Source organism: Delphinus delphis, chromosome 9 (genome assembly GCF_949987515.2).
Source record: "Delphinus delphis chromosome 9, mDelDel1.2, whole genome shotgun sequence".
NCBI classification, from domain to species: domain Eukaryota; kingdom Metazoa; phylum Chordata; class Mammalia; order Artiodactyla; family Delphinidae; genus Delphinus; species Delphinus delphis.
This window is the reverse complement of record NC_082691.1, coordinates 33,261,033-33,284,302: the sequence shown is the minus strand read 5'-3', so window position 1 is coordinate 33,284,302 and position 23,270 is coordinate 33,261,033. Positions and strand designations below refer to the sequence as shown.

At 40.4% G+C, this 23,270-nt stretch overlaps 1 protein-coding gene across 1 annotated transcript in view; it reads right to left on the bottom strand.

Moving 5' to 3' along the window:
- RAPGEF5 (Rap guanine nucleotide exchange factor 5) overlaps positions 1-23,270 on the bottom strand; it is a 219,151-nt gene that overhangs the window by 81,488 nt on the left and 114,393 nt on the right. Inside the window, exon 9 of the mRNA XM_060020399.1 lies at positions 18,345-18,470. Within this exon, the coding sequence (XP_059876382.1) occupies positions 18,345-18,470 (126 nt within the window). The remainder of the gene's footprint in view (positions 1-18,344; positions 18,471-23,270) is intronic.

Sequence of the window (23,270 nt, the reverse complement as noted above, 5' to 3'; positions counted from 1 at the left end):
TCTTGTACCGTTAAATGTGGGTACAGCAGAACTGGAATACTTATCTGAAAAAAAAAAATCTCCTCTGGCCAAAAACAATTTTGTCTGAGAACAACCTTCACAGAATTTGCTGACAATGTATCTCATGACTCTCTATCCTCATGGAAAAAAAAAAAAAGGAAACAGATCTTTAAAAAAAAAAAAAAAAAAGTAAGAAGGATATTGCTGGCAAGATAGACCTGATTAAGAGAGCAGCTAAGGGAAAGACAAAGTAAGCAAGATATGTGTCAAGGTGAGTAGTGGTTTAGATTTACCATATCACAAAGTTCTGGCCCGGCAAACACATCGTTTGTATAGATGGTTCTGGCAGAATGAGAGTATTTAAATAATGATAATTAGTTCTTTTAAAAAATCCTACACATATTGTGATTAATAACTCAAACTAACGCCTAAATAGGACTAATAGAATTCATCATCCCCAAGCTTACAAAATGTAGGTCAAGTCTGACTTCCATAGTGTGAAAGCAAACACCAAGTTGTTACGGAACGTGACTAAACTCCCACAGAAAAACGAGTACACAAGACTGGATAGGAAGTTCTGGCTGCTAGAAAAGAACTGAATTTATTAAATGTTACTGCCTCTAATAATCATGTAAAGCAAGTTTTCTAAGAACCCTACAATTAGGGCAAGGCTAGGAATTTGATCCCGAAGCCAACTTCAGCTAGTAAACCTATTGCACAAGAGAGCAGAGGAGATGGGGATAGGATGTAATATCCTGAAATACAGGCACTGTTTTTCCATCACAAGTCTATTTTGATATACGCTATTAGCTTCATGGATTATTCTGGACACTGGAAGAAAAGAGGCATACTCAGCAAGGTTCTGAAAGTGTTTAATGGAGGGACTATTTACAGAAGTATGGGTAGGTTTGATAAAACGAACCAAAATATGGTGAGATAACCATGGACCAGCAAAGGGAGATACTAACCACCCCTGGGCTTGAAGGGGCAAGAGGAAGTCAGAGTGAGTACTGGATCCCATTGGGAGGGAGCTGGAGAAGTAACTGAGAGGCTTGCAAGGAGGAGTTGCAGTCCCAGAGGGGAGCAGTCACTGCCATAACTGCAGCAGAAAGCTGGACAAGGTAGGAAGAAACACCCTGACCCCGTCTCCTTCTACACTCGGATCCCCTATGACCCCTCCCATTGCCCGAGCCCCATTTGGAGATGGAAGGCAAGAGATCACGGCGGGTTAGGTCCATGGAGGTCAGGTCTCACTGCCAACCAGCACAGAGCAGAGGTGAGAATGGAGGAGGGGATGCAAATGTACATGATCTAGCAAACCTGTCCTTCCAGTTTCCAGAGAAGCTTAAGTCAGCTTGTCACTAAGTTAGATGGCACCATAAAGGTCATGGAGTCCATCACCTTGCTGTCAGGAAAACAACTCAAAAACCTAATAGCTTGGGCTTCCCTGGTGGCGCAGTGGTTGAGAGTCCGCCTGCCGATGCAGGGGACGCGGGTTCGTGCCCCGGTCTGGGAAGATCCCACGTGCCGCGGAGCGGCTGGGCCCGTGAGCCATGGCCGCTGAGCCTGCGCATCCGGAGCCTGTGCTCCGCAACGGGAGAGGCCACAACAGTGAGAGGCCCGCGTACCGCAAAAAAAAAAAAAAAAAAAAAAAAACAAAAAACCCCTAATAGCTTTAGGGTAAGTTATATTAGCATCTCCCTAATTGACTTAATCTAATTCCTGCACGTTTTATTTTCTTAACACTCTTTCTGGTCTAATATTTACATCAGTTTACTACAGTTCAGATCCTACACTTTGCTTCATACTCGACACTCCCCATGTGACCCTTGAGAGTTATTAAATCACACAGGTGTTATTGTTTTTTATCATAAAATCTTAAATTTTATTAAATCTTTCCCAGAAAGTATTCTAGATCCAGTATGCAAGTTCTTGGTTGATGACAAGATTGTGGGTGGGGATAGAGAGGAGAAGAGAAAGGCGAAATGGCAGGACAAGTTCCACTCTGATATCTGCTGCATGGGAACAGGGGCTTGGTCTGTCTTGTTCTCTGTGCTGTCCCTCCATCCAGAACAACACTGTCTGTTAAATGAATGAATGGCCTGGTGAATGGTGGGTGAGCAGACAGATTCTAGACATTGGGATGGCCCAAGATCAAGGACAGAGAGGTCGGCAAAGGCAAGGAGGAAGAGGTTCCAAGGGACTCAGTTCAGAGAGTAGGCTAGGGTAGAAAGGAGAAATTTCAAGAGTTAGTTAATGCCTTACAAGGCCCTAGTTTTGTGGCGGGGTTCCTGATTATCTGCAAGGGAGCAGTCAATATCCTTCAGCATCAGCAAGTCTAAAGTATAAACAAGATAAAACACCTGCAGCAACAAGCAAGGCGTGATGTCAGCCGTGGTCACGGGGTGAGGCTGCTGCACTCCGTCACTTCTGCAGCCCCTTGGTCCCAGATATGGTGGTTATTTCATTCTGCTAAGACTCAGAGGTACATACACTCTCCCTGGTTAGTGGGCCCACGGGAAAATGCAAAGGCTCGGCTGGGCTGGGAAGTCACTAAGACTTACCCCTTGGATTCAAAAAGCCTAGGTCAAAGGGCAACTGAGGGCACTGCCTTGTGCATATGTGATCTGACAGAGGCCTGTTAGAAGGTAATTCAGAAGAAATGAGGATGCCTTCAAATTCTAAATTAGATCATTAAGCATTTCCTAACATACTGAGGTCACTGGAAAAAAACTTTGTCTATCAATACTTTGAACCTGTGAATTCCATCAATCCACAGCGTTCATGCAGACAGTTTGCACGATATGTTCACGACGGATTCGGCCACTTTGCAAAAAACTCAGATAACTTAGTGCTGGAAACAGCACTTATTTCCACTTCGCATTATTGGTATATCTTTTTTTTTTTTTAAACATCTGTATTGGAGTATAATTGTTTTACAATGGTGTGTTAGTTTCTGCTTTATAACAAAGTGAATCAGCTGTACATATTGGTATATCTTGATGGCCCTGAACATACAATACATATGTTACTTGAGATTTAAAACAACCAAAAAATCTGAAATCTTGCTTCCTAGGAAATTTTACAGAAATGACAAATATAAATTTTAGAAATACCTTCTAGTTCCCAAGAATTCTTATATCATTGTGTGTGTGTATATGTATGTGACACACTTATGAAGTTATTCTGAAGGGAAAATATCAATATTGACACCTTCCTCAAGCAGCCTAAAGATGAGATGAAAACCTATGGCAAATTACGACTCGGACAAAATTTCTACGTACTAGTTGCAGATATACTTGTCACCTGGGGTTTGACTAATTCACAGCAGCAGTTTCACAGAAGCCTTTAAAATCTGAGTAAAAAGAGGACAATATGGATTTTAACAGCAGCCCTTGATAGCCACCCCTGACTAGTTCCTATGGCGTTGGCTTCTCCTCCCAAATTCCTCTTATAGGAAACACAGTTGTGTTTGGAAATGCGTCCTGATTAAGTAAAGATCTAATTTATAAATTGAAATAACTTGAGAAAGCTAGCTCTTAACTGTGAACAGACCCAGTGGGAATATTCTTCAAATTTAAAAAGTACTGGATCCATGAAATTGGCTAAGAGAGTACATCTTAAGTGTTCTCACCACACACACACACACACACACACACACACACACACACACACACACAAAATCTAACGTAATCACGTGAGGTATGCATATGTTAATTAGCTTGACTGCAGTAATCATTTTACAATGTATGCATATATCAAAACATCACATTGTACACCTTAAATATATATGACTTTTGTCAATCATACGTCAATAAAGCTGGAAAACAATTTTAAATTGAAAGTAAATAAAGTGTAAAGTAATACACTTAGAAAATGGGAATGCTTCAAGTCAAGGAACTCTTTCCAAGTCACTTTTGTGTGTATATAAATGTGCATTTACACGTGCGTGCTTGTGAATATGCGTGTGTGTGTGTGTGTGTGCACGTGCGTGCATGTGTAACTTTAGAGAGGGCAAGCAGTAATAAAAAGGGCAGCCTCAGTCCTTATACAAGTTATGGAATGAAAAATTCCTAGTTACCGTAGCAACTGCAAGATCACATGGCATGGAAGCAAGGAGATACAAAGCATCTTAAGTAAACACTCTTGTATTTTCATGTTTTGCACATTCCTTGGTGCTTTCAGAGAGGCACGCCTTAGGTCTCAGCAGGAACCATCTCAGAAATTTATTTCACAGTTTGAAACAAGATTGGGAGAAAGGTAGGACTGTGTCACTCTTGGTTTATTGCACAGCCACAGAAAGTTGGTGTTAAAACAGGTTAAGGGAATTTAAACTGCAATGGAATACTGGTACAATTATTTGAGAGACAAACAAAATTAGAAGGTAAAAAGGAAGAGAGAAGGTTAAAATAAGACAAAAATGAATTCGGTTGCAATGGAGTAGGTGTTTCTCCCTCTTTTTCTGGAGTGAAGGATGGATGTGCGGGAAGAGAGGAATGGATTGAAAAGAAATGGAAGTACTTTGATAATAAAGAACAGCAAAACAATCTTCTATTTTCCTGAATATTAATGTGCACTTGGGATGCCAAAGAGGATTGAAATCCTCATATACAAACCTGCCCCAGTAAGAGCCTTGCTTTGTAAACTATGACTCATTGAAGTTTGAAAGTTTGTGTCTACTCTTTACCAACTATGTATTCTCCCAAAAGCTTGTCCGTAGTTACAAACTGACTACTGTGATGAACCTCCCTGTCCTTTCTGCTTGTCATTTCCAGGTTAATTCCCCATGGTACAAAACCCTTCAATTTAAAACTTTAAATCTCCAATGAACCGGAATCCTGCAGATGAGATGAAAACCTTCGATCTGCAGAGATACAACTTTGGTTTTGCAGAGATTCGGTTTGAGTGCTTGAACTTGGGAAACATTTCAAATCACTCACAATTGTCCTCTTGACCGAATTCAGGCCCGCAAATATTGATTGAAAGCCTAGTGCTAGACACTGGGGGTAAAAGTTCAAATAAAACATGGAGCTTACCCTCAAAGAGGAAATATTCTTTATGAGAGAGAAATGGGGGAGAGATATAAATTTGCATTTTTTAAAAAACAGTGGTTTGGAGCTAGGCTGTGCATAGCGGTTAATGAATTTAGCCAGTATAAATAAATAGACCCCTTTATTCTTATTTCTAGGAGTTCAAGGCAGAAAGATCTGGAAGTTTTTTTAATTTGTCATTATCTGGGAGTTTTATATCTCAGTCCTGCTCAGGACATTCTGAACTCAGAAAAACAATTCCAAATATTTAATGACATGACTTGAAATATGGTTTTAACACCCTGACAGCAGGGATACTTCTGGCAGGATGCTAGATCACCATCTGTCCATACCAACAGCATTTCACAAAAAGTAAATTTTTAGAAATTCTAGCCACAGGAGTACTTTTAGAACATAAAAGAACAGAATGATTATTGGCATTGATAGGCATAGTCAATCAGAGTAAAAGATGGCTATTCAAAACCTCCTGAATAATCAACCGGTATCCACTTTAAAATGGCAACATTTCCCCGCAAAGTGTTCAACACTCAGAAGTACGAATGCTGCTGAATTTGGGGGGGGGGGGGGGCGGGTCTTCAATTTAAGACAGGAATTTTAGAGCTAGAAGAAATCGTAGATGTCCAATCTACTACCCTTATAGATGAGAAAACTGAAGCTCAGAGAGGTAATATGACTGACTAAATTCATGCTCAATATATTTAATTTGTAGGGAGTTTGTTAACAGAATTTCAATTTATCAAGAATAAAATAGATTTTTTAATGCTGGTAACAAAACAGTAAAAGTTTGAAAATATGAAAAAATTCGCATGTGATAACTGATCAAGAAACCTTACTTTTACATTACAAAAATAAATCCCAGCTATATGAAAGACCTGAGTGAAAAGTGCAACTCTAGAAGAAATAGAAGAAAATAAAATTGAGTATCTAGCCACAGAATTGGGAAGAACTCTCTGATTTTAAAGGTGATTTTTGAAATTAAAAAAACATGAATCAAGAGTTTTGCTCATATATGTATAAAAATAATAAGAAACAAACTCGGCAAAACTACATATAACAAATATTACAAAGATTAATGTCCTTAACATATAAAAAGCTTATTCAAATCAACAAGAAAAATCCCAATGGAAAAATGGGCAAAGGAGGTGAATAGATTATTTACAGAAGAAATATAACTGGATTGATATAAACTGCAAGTATTCAACCTCACTAGAAAAGAAATGTAAATTTGAACAATACTGGTCCTTGCCATCAGCCCGAGAAGAATACTTAGTTTCTCCTTCTAAGAATCGTAATAATCAATGTGGGTGAGGGTATTACAAAATAAGTACTTTAATGTAGTGCTAATGTATGGGAAAATTGGAACAAGCTTTATGGAGCGTAGCTGAGCGAAAAACATAAAAGAGATTAATGCAGTTCATACCTGTGAGTAGTAATTACTCAGCTAGGAACTTATCCTTAAGAAATATAAATTTACATAAAGATTTTTTTAGAGATGTGCATCTCAGATCACTTATAACAGCAAAAATTTGAAAACCTATTTGCCCCCAAATGGGAAGAGTAAGTAAGTGAAGTATGTTACGGAAACGTAAGGAAAGCCTCATAATGTATACACTGATATAATTGGGAAGGCGAGAGGAAATCGTAGTTAGTTCTCACTAAATTTTTCTGTTCTTCCTTGTAGCTTTCTATGATTTCTAAATTCTCTACAAAAGGCACGTATTACTCTACTATTAGTAGAACAATTTTAAACAGTCTTTAACAGAAATGTGCTATAAATTCCTGCAAGTTGCCTGATGCCTTGTTCTGGACTGTCAAACACCTATAAACCTCAAGAATGAGGCTTGTTTTCAAAAACAAATTCAATCAGTAAAACAGGACAAGAACTATATACAATCTTCTAATTAAAATATATTTTGTAACTAGAAAATGGGGAGAGAGGAAAATGGTAAACACCAACAATATGCAACTCTCTTTAGATATGAGATCTGTGGTATTTGCCATTTATGATTTGTGTCCTTACGTGGTCAGAACCCAGGAAGTAAAAGAGAGGATGTTTACTTTAGCAAATGCCTCACCAGAAGGCAAAGAAACAATTTTCTAGAAACAAACACCGTATTCAGAGTACACCCCTTACTTTCTTCTGTCTGCGTATCGCCCTTCTTCACTCTCGTGTCTTTGTTTTCTCATCTTTCTCCCTCACTAACAGTGGCTGGCTTGGGGGCTCAAATCATATCTTGTTCACTTATGTCTCTGTTCTACTGTGTGTGATGCCTGGTTCATCAGTGCTTAACAAATGCTTTTCTCAATGAATATAGGCAAGAATAAATCTTGGCCAAGTACTTTAAAAATCTGCTCTATATATGAAAAGGAGAAAGTTCTACTGAAATTAAAAATTATTTAGGCCCTAGACAAAGTCAACTTTATGTGCCATGGCTGAATACCCACTACTGGTAGCAGCAAGCTAAACAGCTCTCTGGCTGTCTCCATCTTCATCTAGTAGGATTCTTTCTAATCATCTGTATGAGCTCAAACACAGGAATCTGAAATAAACTTCTAATGATGGAGAAGCTAAGTGTCTGATTGATGAGGGATGCTGGTGTCTGTCTGAAGACCTCACTGCAGTTAGCTAAGTGAATGAATTCCCCGGAGTCGGTGGGTCACCATATCCAGCTAGGGAATGCACAGTTAATTCCCTCTGAGTCTTCCATAGTCCTGTGCTACCTCTTCTTTTCTTTCTAGGGTCCCCCAGACCGGGAGGTCTGCAGTTGCCATGCTCCATCACTCAGAAGGAAAAGACACCATTCTTGGCTTTTCTTCTGGATTGGAGCCCTCTCAAAACTTAGGTTTAGGCCAAAATGGGGTCAACAAAACTCACTACACTCTTCCCCGGAGATTCTGGCATAGCCAGGTGTGGTACATAAAAACAGAAGTCAGAGCTCAGATGCAGAAACGGCAAACCACAGAGGCTGGGGCCAGGGGAATAAGCAGCTGCAGATGTTGACTACACCTAGGGCCAGTCAGATCTTTACTAAGAAGGATTTTTCCAGGGTGTGGCGAACTTTTCTCAGGTCTCTGCACATCTCCTCCATATGCCAAGATTATGAATAACACTGAAGGACAGGAATTGGAGATATACTGACTTGGCACAGAAGTGGGGTCTACTTAAAATTGGGATACAAGTCAGATGAGACTGACAAATTACAATGGAAACGGCATTTACCAGTTCAACGAGTCATGAAAGTTGTCTGCCCGCAAGCATCTGGCATTCAGGTATATTCCTTAAAAGACAATCAGAATAAAATTGGCTCTCTACTTTATTCCAAAGTTTCTTCTCTTGGATTTTAAGGGTTAGTTAGAATTCTGTCTCATCTAAGCTCAAAAGCTTCCCTTGTCCACCTCGGTGTACCCCTTAACCTCGAACTTGTAGGTAGAAATCAGCACCAACTTGGGCCATGCGTGCTCTGTCCCTGCCATTCTATACCCTGTAGTTCTATTCATGTACATCTTTTAAAATTCCAGTCATACAAATTACGAGAGGAGACAGTATTATCTCCATGCCTTCAATTACCCTCTCGGTTCCCATGATTTTAGAGTTACACCTGAGTATTGGTTTAACACGGAGATCATTTTTAGATCTGTGCTTCCCTATGAGTGTTTAATGAGAAGCACTGAATGCTCCCATTCATTTTTGTTGACAAAACTGTACCTGTGTTCAGGACTTGCTGTGTTAATTTTCTGATGGGATAAGTGCTAACTAGTAGGAGAGAAGTAGTTCAGCAGAAATGCTTTATTGGAGCAAGGGTCATTTCAGTCAGGCTAGTCTCCATTAGAGTCCCACAACATATACCTTCAGAAACACAAAGAGTTAAAAGCACAAAGACTGAGTTACACCTTTCCCTAACAAACCTGAAGGATCTCCGATAATGACTATTTTAATTAATGATCTTTTGCTTCTGATAACAGAGGCTAAAAGGTACACATTTTACGAGAAGAATATTATCAATGGAAATATTTCAAAATCTTCTTGTGAATAATGAACTTCCGACAGAATTAATGGAGTGTAAAGTACTTATTGCCCATTTCAGAGGATACTCTTTATAATCCTGTTTAGCAGGTACCAGTTTCTGGGTGAAACTTTTTCTTACCTAATGAAGACGCATCACATCAAAAAAGTTCTTTCCAATGCCTATGATTCTCATAGGAAAACTCCAGGATACTCAGATTGATTGCAAAAAATAACACATCATCACAATCCCCCGACCTGTAGTAACAGTAAGTTCACCGAGCAGGGAGAAAGTGATAGCATCCATCAACCATAAAATTCAGTTTGGGATTTTATTATGCATTGTACCATTTGGGGGTCATTAGAATGCTTTATGCACAGGAGTATCAATATAAACCTTGTTTTGCCTCTATAAATCCTACCCAAGGCAAGATCAAGCAAGGTTTAACGAGTCATCCGTGTGATTTTGATCTCACAGGGTCAAATTTTACCTGGACACCTTCCACCCCACCGCTACCTGGGAGGTCACTAAGATATGCTTCTGTGACTCACTAAGTTTTCAAGAGACCTTCCTTAGAGATCCCTACCCCCGAGCCACTTCCTGCTCGTCTTAACTGTGGTTCACTCCCTCTCTTTATTTCTTGGATCTGGAAGAGCCCCTGATCCTTTATCCTGACTCAGCTCACCTCAATCATGCCCAGCCATTCCTGGAACCTGAACAAAGAGGATACTTACAAGGCTTTGTTAAAATTGTTGAGCCTTGTTCACTTAGTTACGTAGGAATGTACAATAAATGAACAGACATGTCATATCTTATTTTTCCTTTTTTTTTTTTAAATACAGGAGGGAAAGATTGGAAAAGAAAAAAAGAAAGAAAAAGAAAAAAGCCACAAAAACCTATCCCAGGTAAACCTAAGTGTGACAGCATTAACTTCTACAGACCCAAACAAGTCTTTTTTTGCTACAGTAATGGAGTGGGTGATTTTTTTTTAAATTAAAGACAAATTTTTATGTAACGACAAATAAGAACATGGTCATGTTTTAAGCAAAATACGGGTATTTAACATGATTTATTAGAAAAATATGTACTGTACATTTACCCACAGTCTGTTATGTTCTGTTACGATATTTTCAGCAATCTTCTATTTTTGCCATCTTAGAACAACATCTAGCGCTGCTGTATGCCAGATGGAATTTTTCCTTTCCACCCACTTCCCAATGCAAAAGGAAAAAAAGGTTCTTTGCATCCCACATGGAAATCTTTTATAAATTTCTTTTCCTCATCTTTACCAACTGAAGTATCTGAATCTCTCAGAAATCACCAAACTCTGGCTGAATCAATGTGCAGCAAATATCGTGCAGCAGAGTAAGTACATTTAATGTGAACATACATGCCTGCGGGGTGTTAATTAACAGAGAGTATTCACATTACATGCAAGTTCAAAATTCATTTCTATAAAAGCAGGACTGAATCAAAGTCAACTTTTTCAAGAAAAATGATGATGTAGTATATTTAAATAAGTAAGAGTAGAGCTATCATTGGACATTGTCTTCACAGCAAAGCTTTACTGTTTATGCTGGTTCCTGTTTTATGTAGTAAAATCAAGAGAGGACTATAAGGAACGGAGAGTCAGAAAGCTTTGAAAGGAGTGCGCGTGACCCATTCTTTGCTAGCAAACCCATCCCCACACGGCAGCAGAGGAATCTCAAAAATTCACATCTAATCATCTTTCTCTCTCTTGTTTACATTCTTCACAAAAGCTCTGTATGGCTCTTAGCACGCCGTTTTTGGCTAGGCCTTTAGGTAATGCCTTGCATCCTCTGGCCCTCCCCGCCCTCTGACCCCCTGGCTTCAGCCACTAGTTCTGCCTGCAGGGCTGCATCCTCCTCTCTCTGCATCAGGCCCTTCCTGTCCTCACCCATGCTCGCTCTCCTCTGCCTGGGATGCCCATTCTTCCTCACTTCTCCTGGTAGCTCTTCTGACTCTTCTCTTCTCTTCTTTCCCTTCCTCAGGGACACATGCTTGTCTCCCTAGACCAGCTGAGCTCCCTGTGACAAGCTTCCACAGCACCCTGGAACTTAGCATGCAGGTAACTGTGAACTCAGCCTCTGAATTTCCTGCAGTGTTATCTCCCCAAAAGCAGTGATGTATCAGGGCAGTCTTTGGGGAATCAAGGCACAATGTATGTCGGTACCTATGTCTCCATACTCCTTGATGTCTCCATGTTTTACTTCTCTGAGCCTCAGTGGCACACAGTTGTCATGAAGTACTGTCCATCTCTCTGTGAAGGACTGTCCATCTGTCTGTGCATCTTTTCTCTACCCTTTTGTCTTAAAGCTCCCATTATAAATTCAAATGAAACCAAACCACCGAAGATTTCTAGTGTTACCTGATCAGACAACAACCTACAAAGTATTAATATTGCTATATTAATGCAGACCAGGCCTTGATAGGGGTAGAGAAAAAAAGAATATAAGGTTGCCAGGGGTCTGGAGTGAGGTACACCACTGAGAGGAACAAAAGTCAAGGAAAAATAACCTATTTTTCAATATTTCTCCTTAAAGATTTCTTAGGCATACTAAAGATGATATGGCTATTTTATTTTTACAAGTAGAAGAAATGAATAAACCTGGGGAGCAGCATCTGTACCATAGGGAATCCAAGATCCACTGAGAATATGGCTTTGATAAATCAAACTAACTGAGACAGTGTCCATTTTCTTAACTGGGCCATTAAAAAAGAAACGTGAATATTTTCAGAAAAATAAATGAGTATCATAAGGACAAGTCCCTCTCCGCTTAAAATGTTAAAAACGTTAAAAACTGAAACTAATATTTTTAAAATGTTGAGACTTGCAGTGGGCTTTCTGTGAGAACCTAGAAATCCAGCTAATGGGCAGATGGCCCCCCAGGCGGCATGAGCACAGCACTGATGTCCACCGGCTGCCGTTTTTCCGGAAGGAAAAAAACGAAACCAAAGCAGAATTTAAAGTGAACCAAACTTGTAAACCTTGCTTTTGAAAACAGAGAACTTCTTTTTGGATTGCTGCCACTGTGGATAGATCTACCAGAGGTATTTCCCTCTCCCAGAAGGCCTGGGAAATGTATGGTTCACTTGTTTTCCAAGTGTGAATTTGTTTCTCCAGCTAGACTGTAAACTTCTTGGAGACAAGACCTATCTTCTATCACTTTCGTGGTTACTCTGTGACCAAATGAATCCGGATTAAAAATGAACTAAAACAACTCACTTAAGGATGCCTGTTTCCTCTAAAAACGCATGTATGTTAGTACCAAACCAACACAAAGTCGGGATTTTGTCATTAAGAAAAATACATGGTTTCTACACAGAATTTCTCAGCAGTGGGCAACTTAATATATTATGACTTGCCTAATACATTTGAATTCTGGCTTTCAATACTAAGCAATAATGTTATAACATTCTATTTGTCTTTAGTTTCCTGGTTAAACTAAATTACTGGTGAACTTCAAATAATGCCATGATTGGTCTTAACTTTACTCGCTTAGATCTATAATGCAAGTTTGAATACAGAATGATAAAACCATTTCCTTTTAGTATTTCACGTAGAGTATAAAGAGGGCTTTCACTTTATATTAAGCTGCTTTTTTTTTTAAGCAATAGACCAAATGAAATGCAGAGACCAACTTCTAGTGTGTGCAATAAGAGTAGCGGTAGCCAGAATACTCCAACCCACTTCTGCCCTAGTAATCCACAACCAGCAAACCCTTTGACGCAAGCAGGAGTCCAGGATGAGGCTGCAGGAAACAGGGGAAAGGAAATTCCGGTTGAAGTTGAGAGATAGGGACCCTACCCTGGCAGCCGACTATGCCAAGATTCATTTTCAGAACGTGTAAAATCCCCTTCCCACCCATATTTCATGAGTGAATTGGAAAAGGGGAAGGAAGTAGGGTGGGTCCCCAGACATAACAAAGGCACTGAAGAAAGCAGGGTGGGGAGAGGGAGGGATACAGACAGGGTCCCCAGGGAAAGCATCACTTAGCACGGCTCTCACATACGTTTTACAGACCTTCATTTCTGCAGTTTGGAAATTAGGAAGTCAAGTTCAGGAGCTGCTTGTTAGTGTTTCTACTCTACAGGTTAATACACTACAAAGCATAAACGACATTTCGGGAAAAACTGAGTTTCGGTTTTCTGGTAAACAGTGCGGCGGTATGCCATTAAACAGCACCCACATCTAGATGTATACTTTAATCCAGCTATTTCACAGACACTAAATGTGAACAGTTTATACACTTTAAAAAGTTAGGACTCAAAATAAGCTAGTAGCTTCGCATTCCCTTTTCATTTTTCCTTCCCACACTTCACCACCACCATCCCTTCAATATGTAGCCGTCTGTCTGTCTTTCCTTCAGGGCTGTCCTCCTAGTGGTGCCTCTTTCTCAGGACTATCATGATTCTTGTCATCGCAGCTTCCTGTCCTCCTACCAGGCCTCCCTCCGGTGATGACAGCTGAGAGAAGATGCCACCCAGGGGCAGTCAGACTTGAGTTCACACTTACCCCAGCTCTGCTTAATCACTCAACAGCCTCAGCTTTCTGACTCATCACACTGAAATAATATCGTTTACCTCACAGAAGGGCCCCCTCATCCTACTTTCTTACGAAAAGTAACAAAACAAGTCAATGCCTCTTCATTATTTCTAGAATGAAGTGAAACGTCTCAGCCCTCAAAATCCTCCACAGTCTGGTCCCAATCTCATTTCTCACTAACTTTTCCATCTCCTGAATCCTTGTCACCATCTCCCTTACCCCCATTCTTGGTACCCTGGTGACAGAATGGTTTCGCTTTCCAAAAAATACGTTGTATTTTTAGATATTTCTGTGCATTTTCTAATGCTATTCTTCCCTCCAGGAATGCTCTTCTTCAGTTTGGATTGTTTAAATCCAACCTAAAACCTACTTTAAGGTCCACATCAAACTCAACCTCTGCCATGAGAAAGAATCCTGTTTCCCCACGTGTAAATTCTTCCTCTGACACCCATGTATCTCTCTGGGGATTATCACCACTGCCTCCTTGTATTGCTGTTATCTGTGTCAGTATCTTTTCTCCACAACCTGACTATACTCCTTCAGGTAGGAACCACCATGGTTACTCTGGATCCCCTACAACATCGGCTTCAATAAAGGTGTACTGAATGAATAAACGACCAAGAGTATTCTAGAATAACAGTATAGAAACACCAACTCGGACTATGGGTTAGGAGAGCATCTCTAAAATCACAGGTAGTTCTGAAGGAGGCACACACATCATTGCAGCCGATGCCAAAGCTCTGGCCAAATAATTGAGTTCATTTTGAGGTTGCCAGAGATTCTCTGTGCTTAAGGTATTGTCCAAGTATCTGGGTCTCAGAAGAAGTAGTCTCCATACTGTCAGCCAGAAACTCCATCAAACAATTTGTTAACGAGATAAACAGTGTTCTGTAGCACAAATCTCAGACACTTGAAACACACTGCAGGACAACAAAACAAGGTAAGTGTCTATGTGGCTTTTTGGCAAAGGTGAGCAACCACTCTGGTGATAACCAGAACTTTCTCATGTCTGTACCAGGAAACTGTAATAACAAATTCAAAAACTGCTTGGTATAAATTAGCACACACATTCCCCCATTATCCCCCATTGATAATTGGCAGAATTATCAAATTCTGCCAATTTTACCATCTAAACGACTCAACATCTGTGGCCTTCTCATTTCCCAGAGCTGCCACCCTGCTTCAGGCTTACATCTCGCACCTGACTCACAACAATAGCTCTCTAAGGGTTCTCTCCAACACTTCCCTGTTCCCCACTCAATTTTTCCTCTAAACCAATGCCAGAGAGATCTTAAAAAGACCACATCTGATTATGCCACTTCCCTTCTTTGATGGCTTTCCTTTGCCAGAAAGGCAAGTCTAAACTCCTTAGAGTGGACTGCCAGGTCTTTCACAACTTACAGCCCACCTCACCCCACCTCATTTCCTAAGAATTGCCCAGGGCTCAACTCATGTGCCTTCCTGCTGGTCCCTCTGCCTTAACTGCTCTCCCTTGTCCTGTCCTTCTATGACCATTAGTCATTCTTCAAGCTCAAGCTCAAAAGTCCCCATTTGGTAACACGTGCCCCTTCCTCTATGGATATAATCATAGAATTAAGCCTAGAATATATGATGCCCACATAAGAGGCAATTTCTTTAGAGAATTAATGGCCAAATGTTAATCTCACTCTCATAATGTTTATAAGAAACAGCCATTTCTGTCCCCTTCTTAAAGTTCTCACATAATTTTCAACACTTAGGACTGAGTGCTGGCTAATTCTGCCTACAGCTTGTTAATATAAAATAGGAAAACTAAGTGCTTGCTGAGAAACTCGTGATAATTATACATTTAACTTTTTTTAAGTTTCAGAAGCCCCTTGGCAAAAGCACAGAGTCAAGTGTTTCTCTAATTGCATCCATTTATAACCTAATCATGGCGTTTACCAGTTGAAAAAGATATTAGCTATGCCCAGTCAGAAATCTCGAAGACCCTTCAATTTGTAACAAGATGTACCAGCAACAAAAGCTTTATTCCATCAAATTCATGTCTATCTCTATGCAGTAGTACCACAAAGTAGTTGCCTCATTTTGGCATACATGTACAAAAGGGGATGTGACATTCTAGGACTGGAGAAACAAAGTCATTTAGTGAAAAGAATGGCTCAGGAGGCAACTGGGATTCTAACTCAAATTTTACCACTGTGCACTTAAATAATTTTGGCCCAGGAATGGTAGATGAGGTAGTTGACGCATTTGAGAATCACAAAAGAAAGGAAATCTGTATGTAACTCTAGGGTTTGGTCGTTATTGTTATAAGAATAGGAAACTGCAGACCGGGTTTACATTAAGTAAACTGCAATTTCCTCTGTATATTCTGTGTGTTATAACTGAGTTTTCATGAACAAGAACAGACGACTGCTATCAAAGAGAAAATGAGGGCAGGAAAAATGAAAATGCTGCAATCATCTCATGGACACTGTGAATTCAGTGGGCAAGCAAAGGTATCTTTATAACAAGTGCTTAAGACATAAAAGAGTGGAAAAAAGCTACCAGATGATTTTTATTCCTTATAAATTATTGTAAAAAGTAGAAGCACCTAGTATCAAATATCCTGTTTGGTAGAGTACTATGGAAGTCTCAGCCTTGAGGGTTGATCAGTTCAGACGGTGTCACCCTGCAGGAGGGAGACCACAAAATGGCTAAGTTTGTATTTATCACTAAGGAAGAAAGGTCCTTCATAGTCACCTTTCCTGACTTTCAGCTTCAGTAGGAAAAGTCTACACAGAAAAGGCCATCATTCCAATATTTATTGATACCTCATCTTTCCTCTCAGAAATGTACACACCTCAGAGCTGTTATTGCATCAATATTATGACATTGATGCAAGAAGTAAAAAACCTTAGTGTTCTCTTTTACAATCTTAAAATGAAGGTGTAAAGAGACTAGTGAGTACACAACCGCCAGCAGAGTTACGTAAGCAAACCGTAAGCAAACCTTCCACCACTAAATTTCCGTCTCATGGTAAAAGTCCTTAAAATAAAGAGCAGCGAGTTCAGATTTCTGTTACTATACATTTGGAGTGTATTATACGCTCATTAGCTGTAACTGTAATATTCTGGATTCAACTAATAAGGCAAAGGCAACACAGGTACCTTTTTAATAACCATAAAGCTGTCTGTGGCCTAAGACTGATGATTTCTCATCTTGGTGAAGTGGTACTCTATCTCCTATTGGTTCGATTTTAAAAGATCTCGCCCTCCCCTCAGGTTGTCACTGATCCACTGAATTGAGTATGCAATCCATTGTAAACTATGTCATCCATTTTAAGGACCACTAAGAAAGAAAAATGCTCCCCGTTAAACTAGGACATGTTTTCCTATCATCAACTTTAAGACTCATCCTGATTTCAGAAATGCTAAGATGTGTGAGGAAAGTGCACCTTGAAATCAATAAAATGTAGCATATGAAAACTACTGCTCTTCTAATTAAAATGAATCGAAAGGAATATTGTTTTGAGAAATTTAGGACATGAACCAGGATATTCAACTATTCTAAGGACGCAGAAGAAGTTAGGGGTCAGTCTTAGATATACATGCAGTCAACCTTCAGGGTGCTTTTTAACAATTCCAACAAGTCCCTTAACTTTTCAGTAGTACCTACCGAGGTGAAGGCTCCTGAGACCTCCACTCGCACTTAAAGCCAATGGTCACCTCTAAGATCATTGCAATCACAAGGCTTTGAAACTGCTAATTATTCTCCCCCTTGAGACACCGATGCTAACGACTTGCCGAATGGTTAGAGACGCGTTACCGTCATCAAACTAAGCAGCGTGCCATCCTTGGACTTCTCACCTCCTCTCCAGCTCAGTAAATCCCTGGCCTTTCTACTGATGGCCTTGGAGCAGAAAAAGCACGAAACAATATTTTTCCCCCTTGGAAAGGGTTGAAAATAAAACTCCAAGAAAAAATTAAAGTCAGAGAAAAGAGATGTTCATAAACACTGAGGAATTTTTCCCCTTCATGAGCAATCCTGGAGAGCTTAGAACGGAGAGTGAAGCCTTACAAACAACAACAAGAAGTCAACAGACAACAATGTAAAGCAGAAGAAAGTGGTCCCATTGTCTCCCTAGCATGACGGCAGCATTCTCAGTTCTAAGGCTCAATCTGAATAACTGCTTTCAGGAGAACTGAGCAGAGCGTCCCTTTCCTCCAGTTGAACTACATCCAAACAATATAACTCTTGTTGGAACACGAACGCTCACAAGATACTGGGAAAACTCCCTTCTGACTCTCTCACTTAGTGTGAGCATCTAGAAACTGTTCGTCCATTCTTATCTGTCTCTTGTGACTTAGGATGCATTTGTTTGATAACTAGATTCACGCCCTGTGCTAAATATAAAAGTACATCGTAATGTTCTCTCAAAACTCATATTCCACACACTATCTGATGGGGTGAAACTCCCCAAGTCAAACCTGAAAGCCATCAAATAGACATGCATTCATATTTGCTCCCATGCATTCTTATATTTCTACATGATTTACTTCTGTGAAGAGATCTCTTACAAAACCACTGGCTTAGAAAATTATAGTAGTTGTCATTTTTTACTAAGAAGCATGCTTTGGGGGGGGAAAACCCCCAAACCTAAAGAACTTAAAATAAAATATTCTTTCCTTCAAACATACAAGCAGGTAGAAACATTTTCCACCCCTTCAAACCCGCATCCCCAAGAGGAAAAGGGCTTACATGTTCAGACTTCTCCTGTTCTTTTTTGTCCGTCTGCAAAAATTGACAGTTTTCTCTTGCCAGCTTCTGGACCAGTTCAATTCGCCCGATATCATCTCTCTCCTGAAGTTTGCATATCACCCCAGCCTTAAGAGTTGGAGAAAAAGCAAAGATATACTTAAATCCACAGTCCCAGGACATGACACCACTGCAAAGTTCACCTTATAACAGACTCATCTTCTCTGTCGTCTGGATTAAATCATGGTCTTGGTAAAATATTTTGCCTTTCCAAAATTGAGATTGTAGTATCTTAACCTAATGCCTCACCAAAAGACTTAAAGTGAGATCATTTATCAGTCTACTTTAAGAGAGTGAAAGGCAGAGCAAACTAAATCATTTGCTACTAAAGGGCGCTCCTGATATGCCACTATTTGTTCCTGACAGCCTGTTTCCTGTTACATAAGCCCAGCAAGAGGTTAAAAACTCATGGGAAAGTTAGCCAGGAATTACTCTGGCAATAAGGGTGAAGTGATAGAGTACTAAAAATAACAGTACATAACCTCCTAATTCCTCAGCTCCACCAGCTCATTCCATGTACAAATTCACAGTTCACAAGAAGATCACAAGATAATTCTTCTGTTTTCATAACTGGAAAGTTACTATGGGGCATTATTAGTAAAATACCTCCAATGTTGCATAAAATCTGGTGGAAAAGTTTATTAAAAATAAACTGCAAAAAGAAAGTTTCAAATTTCATCAGGGTTTAGAAATGGTCCACAAAGCATCATACTTTTTATTACACCCACGTTACCAAATAATAATAATATGAAGAAGGAGAATCTAGGACTTTGATCAGAAACAAAAAATGGTTATATCACACACATTACGAACTGTTTCTGCTCAAATTCTTTCAAAAATGGTTCACACTGACATATCAGGACACGATCTAAAAGGAAATCAGAAGTTACTCTTGGCAGGAACAGCCGAAACTATCAAGTCTTTGTTTTACGCTATACAATCTATAGGATTCGAATGGACCCAGCAACATGACCAAATATGGAGAAGGGGGCAGCAAGTGATCACAGCTTCAGGGTCTTAACAGTTTGTACTAAAGACACACATTTTGTTGAGTGGGCATCAGAAAAACGGAATTTTCCATTCAAAGCAATGACTAAGTATTTATTCCTAAGGGCAAGGACATCATCTTAACTAGCAGTTTCTCCAACAAACAGGAAGGAAACAAACAAAATCACTGATGTGGCCCAAATCAGATTCCCATGGAACAGCAAGTGGAATTCCTCCACCAAAGTCAGACATTTATGTTTACAGCATCCTTCACAAGTGGTCTTCCAGTTTGTCTCCAAGGTTTCCAAGGACAAGGATCTCAGTTTATCTTAAGACAGCCTGTGCAGTGCTGGAGAGCCAGAATTATTGGAAAGTCCCTTATCATGCTAGACAAAACGCTGAAACCACTGAACTTCAAACAATGAGTACTAGTATTGCCTTTAAAGCAACTGAAAGTATGTCTATTTTTTATCCAATATGACAAACTTCCAAATATTTAAATACCACTATTTATGATATCCTCCTTTCATTCACTCACTCACTCAACTGATTTTATTTGAACCACCACCATGTGCCAAGATCTATTATAGGTTCTAGGGATACAGTGGTCAATAATAACAATAAAAACAAAGTCCCACATGTCATGGAGCTTATATTCACCAGGGGATGTGGATTATATAACATCCAGATATGAAACGGCAGATGGTAATATATGATATGAAGGAAAACAAAGCAGGGTAAGGGACAGAGAAATGTTATTAAGAGAGAAATGTCAGGGAAGGATGCTTTGGTTGACATTTGAGTGGAGATATAAAGGAAGTGAAGAATGTTACAGGCAGAGGAACAGAAGTGCAAGGGCCCTGAGGCTGGGGTGTGTTTGGCACGTTCAATGGAGAGCAAAGGGCACAGCAGGGCTGGAGCAGAGCCGGTAAGGGAGAGCCCGGTGGGACTGCTCAGAGAGGTGAAGCCGACCAGAACACGCAGCTTCTTTACAGGATGTGTAAGAGGTTTACATTCTTTTTCTGAACAAGATGGAAATACTTAGGAATGTTTTGAACATGGGATTGGAATAATCTGACATTTTAACAGGATCGTTCTCTCTTCTGGGTTGAGAAAACACTGTTAAGGTGGGGGGAAGCAGTTAAAGCTAGAAGACCAGTTAGGAGATCGGTCTTCAGACAAGAAATGGCTTGGAACTTGTGGTAGTGGTGGAGATGGGGAGAAGTGATTAAAATCTGGATCTGTTTCAAAGGAAGGGCTAGCAGAATTGGTCTCTAAGATATTTGGCCCGAGTCACTGGAAGGGTAGGGTTGTCATTTCCTGAGATTGGGAGACTTGGGGAGATCTGGTAAGGGATATGCTTATTAGACATCCAAGTGGAGCTGCCGGGTTGGCCGTCTGGAGGTCCAGAGAAGTCTAAGCTGGAGATAGGACTTTGGGAGTCATCATAATGTACATGGTATTTAAACCAGAGGAAGGACTGAAGTTACCAATGGAGTGACGTAAACAGAGAAGAAATTCATGAGCTGAGTCTAATAGTTAGATATTGGAAAGATGAGAATAAGGAGGAGGGGCTCTAGGAGGAGAACCCAGTGAGTAGTGAGGGCGGTGTTTCAAAGAGGAGGGAGTGAAAAACTGTTTCCAGTGCAGCTGAAACATCAAATAAGGAGTTCAAAACAACTGACACTGCATTTAACAAAAGTAACTGGTGACTTTGAAAGTAACTTTTTTTTTTTTTTTGCGGTACGCGGGCCTCTGACTGCTGTGGCCTCTCCCGTTGCGGAGCACAGGCTCCGGACGCGCAGCTCAGCGGCCATGGCTCACGGGCCCAGCCGCTCCGCGGCATGTGGGATCTTCCCAGACCGGGGCACGAACCCATGTCCCCTGCATCGGCAGGCGGACTCTCAACCACTGTGCCACCAGGGAAGCCCTGAAAGTAACTGCTTTTTTTTTTGGAGAAAAAAAGTGGTAGGGGGGAAGAAAGCCTTATTCACATGGTTTTAACAGAGAATGAAAGACAACTCTTTTGAGGAGTTTTACTTCAAGAAACGGGGCACTAGGACTTCCCTGGTGGTCCAGCGGGTAAGACTCTTCGCTCTCAATGCAGGGGGCCCGGGTTCCATCCCTAGTCTGGGAACTCCCACATGTATGCCGCAACTAAGAGTTCGCATGCTGCAACTAAGAAGACCACCTGCCACAACTAAAACAAAAAAAGATCCCGCGTGCCGCAACTAAGACCCAGCAGAGCCTAAATAAATAATTTTTTAAAAAAGAAATGGGGCACTAGTTAGAGAGTGATGTTGCTTGTTTGTTTAGGGTGAGGGATATTCCAGCACATTTATCTTTATTAGAAATCATACAGTGTAGAGGGAAATTTGATGATGTGGGCAAGACACAGGGCATTTTTAGGAGAAACGTCCTTGAGAAGGAAAGAGCATAAAGACCTACTCTCAGAAACATGAATATGAGCATTTCACTCACTGTAATAGGAGGGGAGGTGGAGTACGGGGGGAACATGCCAGTAGGTTAGCATATCTGGTGGTGGGAACGAGGAAATTCTTTTCTGAAGGCCTCTATTTCAGAAATAAGAAGTCAGGTGATTAGCTGAGAGTAAGGACTGTGAGAAGATCCTGGAAGTATAAGAAAAGAAGGCATGTAATGGTCATTTCAGTTCCAAGGGTTGGCAAACTTTTTTTTGTAAAGGGCCAGAGTGTAAATATTCTAGGCTCAGTGGGGCGTGTGGTCTTTGGTGCAACTACCCAAGTGTCCCGTTTTAGCATAAAAGCAGCAAGAGACGGTATGTAAATGAATGAGCATGAGCTGTGTTCCAATAACACTTTATGTACAAAAACAGGCAGTAGGCTGTGGTTTCTCAACTCCTGACCTGAAAGAAGAGGCAACCGGACAAGGAAAGTAGAATCAGATTGCCAAGCATTAATAAGGGCCCACTTGACTTTGGTTTTAGATCCTTTTACCATCCTAGCCGTCCTCCTTAGCGTGTATTGGTTTGTCAGGATTTTAATGGAGCCCATAACCTGAGATAATGCTGAATACATGGGCCAATCTTGAAGATGTTCTTTTAATCAATACTAGATCAGCAGTGTTAAGGACGCTCCTTTAAACTATGAAGGCAAGGAAATTATTCAGGGAAATTTCTACACAAAAATTATTAACATTCTTTAAATGTTGTGACACTTAAAGGAATATGTTTCTGTTATCTAGAAAATTCATTTATGTTGACCAACTAGGATTTCTTCTCTCTCCATCCCTGTCATCCTCACGGTGTTTAATATATTGTCCTGCTAGAGGAGAGAGGGTGTTAATGACACTGCAAGCTCTGGACCTGCTCCGGGGCTGCTTATTCAGTAGTGTGATGGATTGGTCCCCATCTCTCTCTGCTCCCCAGTGTGGCAGCCCTGTGTAATAGAGGGCACTTGTGGGATGGGGCCAGGCAGGGGTGGCACACAGGAGGAAAGCACCGTGAGCTAACTAATTTGGTGAGTGAGAATGAGCCTGTTACCTTTTCTCACCAGCACAGGCTCCAAAGCAACCGGGCTAAGCTTCCATAGACTCCAACTTGGAGAGAGAGTCTTTCCTTCTGTCTGTGGGTGCCATATGTATTTTTAAAAAAACAACTGATAATAGCATCAGCAAAAAAACGGTAGGACTGAGCACAGGAAATTTAAGAGACCTCAACCAGTTTTTTGGTTTCTGTGTGAACATGAGTTTTTTGCTTAGGATCCTAAACAGAGACTTTTCTTTCTTGAGGAAATACATTTTTTTTAGAAACAGACAACTTGGGTTTACAAATTATGTATTTTAAACACAAAATGCTATTACTTTTAAAAATGGGTTTCAGATTGACTCAATTATTTCTTATTT